This window comes from Oryza brachyantha, chromosome 5 (assembly GCF_000231095.2).
Source record: "Oryza brachyantha chromosome 5, ObraRS2, whole genome shotgun sequence".
NCBI classification, from domain to species: domain Eukaryota; kingdom Viridiplantae; phylum Streptophyta; class Magnoliopsida; order Poales; family Poaceae; genus Oryza; species Oryza brachyantha.
The window spans coordinates 10,561,490-10,567,576 of NC_023167.2; the positions used below are offsets into that span (position 1 = coordinate 10,561,490).

Below are 6,087 nucleotides of genomic sequence, written 5' to 3' on the forward strand. Positions count from 1 at the left end.
CGAAGTGTCTACCAGCTAATTACCATATTTTTTGATGTTCTACAGAAAATTCGTGATATTACGGTGTCTATCGGCTAATTACATTTTTTTATTATTTAACTGTTAAAGAGAGTGGGCGCAGAAATCAAGAGAGCACAAAGCTGGAGAGAGAAAGAAGAACGGACGACTAGGCCACCCTCCATGTGCGATCGATGGGTGTGGCATGCGAAACACGGGGCCTCTGACCAACTGTACCGGACGACACACTCGGCTTTGCGTGCGAGGTGTCGCGATAAAACCCACCTCGACACCTCGTGCTTCGCGCCAGCCAGTCCTCATGCCCTTGGCCTGGCTCCGCGAGCTCTGCTCCGTCTCCACCTCCTCCTCCTCCTGCTGCTGCTGCCGCCTCCGCGCGCCGCCGCCTCGCCCCCCGCCCGCCGCCGCCGACGAGGTTGCTATGGACGACATCATCACCCACCGCACCGTCGACGCCAACGGCCTGCGGATGCACGTGGCGGAGGCCGGCCCGCCAGGCGCCGGCGCCCCCGCGGTGCTGCTGCTGCACGGGTTCCCGCAGGCGTGGTACGCCTGGCGCCACCAGATGCGGGCGCTCGCCGCCGCGGGGTACCGCGCCGTGGCCCCCGACCTTCGGGGCTACGGGGGCTCCGACGCGCCCCCCTCCGAGCAGCACTACACGGCGATGCACGTCGTCGGCGACCTCGTGGCGCTCCTCGACGCCGTCGTCGGCGTGGGGGAGCCGGTGTTCGTGGTGGCGCACGACTGGGGCGCGCTCACCGCGTGGAACCTGTGCCTGTTCCGGCCGGACCGGGTGAGGGCGCTCGTCGCCCTCAGCGTCGCCTTCACCCCCCGGAGCCCCGCGAGGAAGCCCGTCGACGGCCTGAGGACTATCTACGGCGACGACTACTACGTCTGCCGCATCCAGGTACCCAGCACACCTCGCCATGGCTGTTCCTAGCTAAACTAACACTCCTACTGATAGTAATTAAGACCCTGTTTAGTTTAAAATTTTTTTTCGTTCACCCGTCGCATCAAATCTTTGTATAATGTATATAGTTAAAAAAATAATTAATCATATAGTTTGGAAGGAATTTACGAGACACATATTTTAAACCTAATTAGTCCATAATTAATCATAAGGTTAATTCGTTTTAGGCCACTATAAATATAACAAAAAAATAACATTATAATTCATGTATTTAGATGAGTGGCTTCACTGTATTTCTAAATTGGATCCCACCTTGACTTTTACCATCCATATGCGTCATCTCCCTCGTCCACGTCATCTCCTCCAATCACGTCGCCGCACCCTCCGAGACTCCCAGGCACGAGACCCGAAGCCGCCGTCCGGCCGCCGCCGAAGCCGCTGTCCAGCCACCGCCGCCGCCGCATCCGGCCAGGCCGCCGCTTCCACCGTCTAGGTCTGACCAGAAGTCGGTCGCCGCCACCGTCCGAGAGTCGCCGTCCGGGAGTCGTCGTCGCTGGCCTCCGCCCCGCACGTCCGCCGTCAGCCTCCGCCCCGCCCGCCGTCGGCCTCCGCACGCCCAGTCCGCCCCGCCGGCGGCCTTCGCCCGTCCTGCATGCACGCTCGCCGCCGACCTCCGCCTGCCCCGCCGTGGACCTCCCGCCCCACCCCGCCTTGCTGCTCGCCGTTGCCGCCCTCCACGTCGCTTCAGCTGTTCGCGTGGATGGAGGCCGAGGCCGGCTCCTTGCCCTGCGAGACCACCATGCGCCCGCTCTGAGGCGTTCGCCGGGAAGGAGGCCGTGCACGGGTACGTGGTGAAGCGCGGCATGGCGGACAACCAATTCGTGCCGAACGCGCTCATGGACATGTACGCGCGCCTCGGCGAGACGGACGTTACGCGCCGGATCTTCACCATGGTCGACCTCCCCGACGTCGTGTCCAGGAACACCCTCATCACCGGCTGCGTCGTCCAGGGCGATGTCAACGACGTGTTCCAGCTCGTCCGCGAGATGCAGCGGAAAGAAGAAGACGGCTTCACCGGCGTGGCGCCGAACGCCATCACGTTGATGATCCTCCTGCCGGGGTGGGCCATGCTGGCAGCGCCGGCGAAGGGGAAGGAGATACACGGGTATGCGGTGAGGCGAGGGAGGAAAACGGAGGAGGAGAGGGAGGAAAACGGAAGGAAGATGGCAGATGGATGGAAAAAGCTATGGCAGTGACATGTATCCAATTTGAGAAAACGTGAATTGTAATAATATTTTTTTAAATAGTTATATTTGAAATGGCATAAAACGAATTAACCCTTAATCATAACTGCTACAATAATTCGTATGTGCTAATAACAGATTAATTAGGTTTAAAAAAATCATCTCGTAGTTTTGTGACACCCTATATAATTATTTTTTATTAGTGTCCGAAATAGTTTTATGACGTACAGTACCCAACCTAAACATTTTTGTGAACTAAACACGCCGCAAGTAGTAGCTGATTATTGATTTGCAGGAGCCTGGAGCGATCGAAGCTGAGTTCGCGCGGCTGGGCACGGAGCTGGTGCTCAGGAAGTTCTTGGCTTACCGGACTCCCGGCCCGCTGATGATGCCGAAGAGCGGGTGGGGTTCGCCGGACGACGAGGTGCCATTGCCGAGCTGGATCACCGAGGACGACATCAAGTACTACACAAGCATGTTCGACAAGACTGGTTTCACCGGAGGACTGAACTACTACCGCGCCCTCAACAAGTAACCCACCACTATTTTTGGAAACATTTCAAACTACAAGTTTCTTTTAGATTATTTAATTTGTTTAAAAGTTTTTTTTTCTTTTCGATCACTTCAGTGGTCAATTTTGGAATGTTAAAATGCTCAGATTCACTTTCCAATCATCCTATTGGCGTGGCAATGGTCAATTAGGGGGGGAGGGGGGGCATTTTTTTTGTTTTTTCAATAAAAAGGTCAAATAACATATTTGTAAATGGAAAATAAGTTGTAAATAAAACTTATATATATATATATATATATATATATATATATATGTTTATAGCGAATTAGTGATCTAAAAACCAAGGCCGAAAAATAAGCTATGATGAAAAAAACTCAAAATTAACTCTAAATTTAAGGTTAAAAATATAAATCTTATAAATATTAGCAAAAGCTAAAGGATGGAGGTGTATAAATGATTGGAGTTACTGGAATTTAGCATACAAATACTTTCATTGTGATATAAAATTTTGAAATCTAAAGTATCATATTTTGGAAGGGAGGTAGTACAATATTACTATTAAGCTGTTTCAAATGGTTCAGTCAAATTTGCGACAAAAAAATAAACCATTTCAATTTCCAAAAGAACTTTGAATTTTTTTAAAAAATTTTCATATACTAATTATGAAACATTGCAAATATAATTCTTATATTTTGTATTCTTTTTTTCAGGACATGGGAGCTCACAGCACCCTGGACAGGAGCTCAGATAAAGGTACCAGCAAAGTTCATTGTTGGGGACCTGGATTTGACATACCATACTCCAGGCATACAGGATTTTATTCACAAAGGTGGCTTCAAGAAATACGTGCCACTACTGGATGATGTGGTGGTCATGGAAGGTGTCGGCCACTTCATCAATGAAGAGAAACCAGAGGAAGTTAGTGAGCATATAATCAGCTTCATAAGCAAGTTCTCAGCTGAAAAGTGATCACCAACCATGAAATTTAGGGGATGAAATAAAAGGGTGGAGAAATCGGTGCCCCCGCTATGATTGTTCAGTCACCTTGATTGTAAGTTCACATGCATATGTTTCAGTGTATGATTTTAGTACATGTTTGGTTGCATTCGAAGTGTCTCTCTCTGGTTGGAATTGTACACATCTTCAAGTTAATAATTGTCTTGTGAAGTATCAATTGATCCTCATGACATTCATATATGAACGGTGGTGCTGATGCCTGGATAGGCCTAACATACGAACCAAGTGTAACCAAGGTTTATTTGATGTTCTGACCTTTATTTCAGAAAGCTACAATCAATTGTTAGAAAGTTTTTTGTTCCAATAATTGTGCATTACATATCACAGGTTGATTGATAACAAGAAAATTAATTAAAACACTATCCTAAAGACCGAGATAACACTATCCATAGCTTGTGAAATTTTTCGCAAGCAGGTTGTATATAATCCTTGTTCATATCAAACCTGAAACAAACCCCTTGAAATCAGCACCCGTTGGTCCTGGCAACCTAAACTTGTGCCCGGATGGCTACACATCCCTTGATGTCCGCTTAGTTTTTTAATGCGTTTGGTTCATGCATGAAGCTAGATATGACGATCCAGGAAGAGAATATTTTATGAAAATGTAGATGAGTGTATCTGGCCGGCCGAATTGGGTGGATAAGCTCAGCTATCTTCGATAACATTGATCATTAGTGATTATTCAGTATTAATTAGTCTATTTTGTCATAAATTAGTAATTAACCAATATAAATTAGTGATCATATCTATATATATATGTTTATTTGTATTAATTACACCAAGATTTATGATGATTAATTTATATTATTATTTATTAGTAATTCAATATCCCCATCCATTCATATTCATCCATCCAAACAAATATAAAACTGAATCACTATATCCCTAAAAAAATGGATGGTCATATCCTATCCACATTGACCACCAACCAAATGCACCCTAAAGAAACATGTATGATCAGAATATAACTAAATTATAAATCAATCACTCAATAGGCCTAGGAGAAACCACGAGCTAAAGAGAAATAGGTCACCCTCAATATCATGCGTACCATACACTACAACAAAAATATTATGTAATGATATCTTTTAGAGACAAATTAAAAAAAACACTACTCCTATACCCTAGAGACATTGTTTAGAGACATTTTTCAAATTGTCTATAATGTTTTTACCCTAAAGACACTTTAGAGGCAATTTTCTAACCTAATTTGCTAAATTAATCTTATACTAGAAAAAATATCCATGCATTGCACTAGGTCAAGTTAATTTTAATTACGTAAATTTAAAAATAATTTGAAACATAAGTTTTAAAACAAAAGAAAACCAGTATTAGTGGAGAGTTATCCTAATATACTACGAAAGCAGGTATAATATTAGTCTATCAAACAATTAGTATTTTTAAACATTAATGTCACTATTTAGCATCTGGCCCAAATTTGTTAGAGACGGCCCTGGTTGAGGGTTGTGAAAGAAACTCGAAGTATAATTGAGCGGTCTACAGTAGACCTTTTCCACTTGGCAAGAACTGGACGCTGAAGCCAGCCCATACCACGAGGGTTTCGCAAATACTAGCTCTGTTTCATAAATAATGTAAGTTTCATAAATAATGTAAGATGTTTAACTTTTTCTTACGATGTTTGACCATTTATCTTATTTAAAAATTATAAAAATATTATTTATTTTCTTGTGATTTACTTTATTATTAAAAGAATTTTAAGCACGACTTATCATTTTTTATATTTATACTAAATTTTTGAATAAGATGAATGGTCAAATGTTGCAACTAAAAAAGTTAAGCAACTTACATTATATAAGATTATGAATATAAGATTATGAAAGGAGGCAGTACTAAGCATCCAGACCCATGTTTGAATGTTGCTAGACTCGTCAACTGGGCAGGCAGGCTTTGACACGGCTTCCTGGATGACATAGTGTTGTTCTCGTCGGTTGCATGGCCTTCGTGCGCAGACGATGAATGTTTTGTGTAGGATCGTACTCCCTCCGTTTTTTTTAAATTCACGCAGTTGATTTTTAGATATATGTTTATCCATTTATCTAGAAGCACTACTTATTTTTTATAACAGTAGATATAGGTATCTTTGTGGTGCTTTATAACCTGCCTTATATATATCAATATTTTATTGAGACATTTTAACCTCCATTAAATGTTTAATTGCAGGTTAATATGTACTAAATAACTAAATATATGTTAAGACAATATATTGATAAATAAATAATTACCTAAGAGCAAGATGATTAGATAAATGATAGATAAAGAACTCTGATGTCAAATAAGCCTCGAGTTCAGTGCAAGGATTTTTTTTCTATTTTTCTATAATGGTTAGTTATAGTGGTCATATAATTTAATGTCTTTGTAAATATGCCATA

At 43.4% G+C, this 6,087-nt stretch overlaps 1 protein-coding gene across 1 annotated transcript; it reads left to right on the forward strand.

Moving 5' to 3' along the window:
* Positions 1-353: 353 nt before the first annotated feature.
* LOC102722014 (epoxide hydrolase A-like) lies at positions 354-3,850 on the forward strand. The gene is made up of 3 exons (XM_006654234.3): positions 354-922; positions 2,465-2,700; positions 3,391-3,850. The coding sequence occupies exons 1-3, from the start codon at positions 437-439 to the stop codon at positions 3,647-3,649; spliced, it is 981 nt and encodes a 326-aa protein (XP_006654297.3). The 5' UTR covers positions 354-436; the 3' UTR covers positions 3,650-3,850.
* The last annotated feature ends 2,237 nt before the right edge of the window (positions 3,851-6,087 follow it).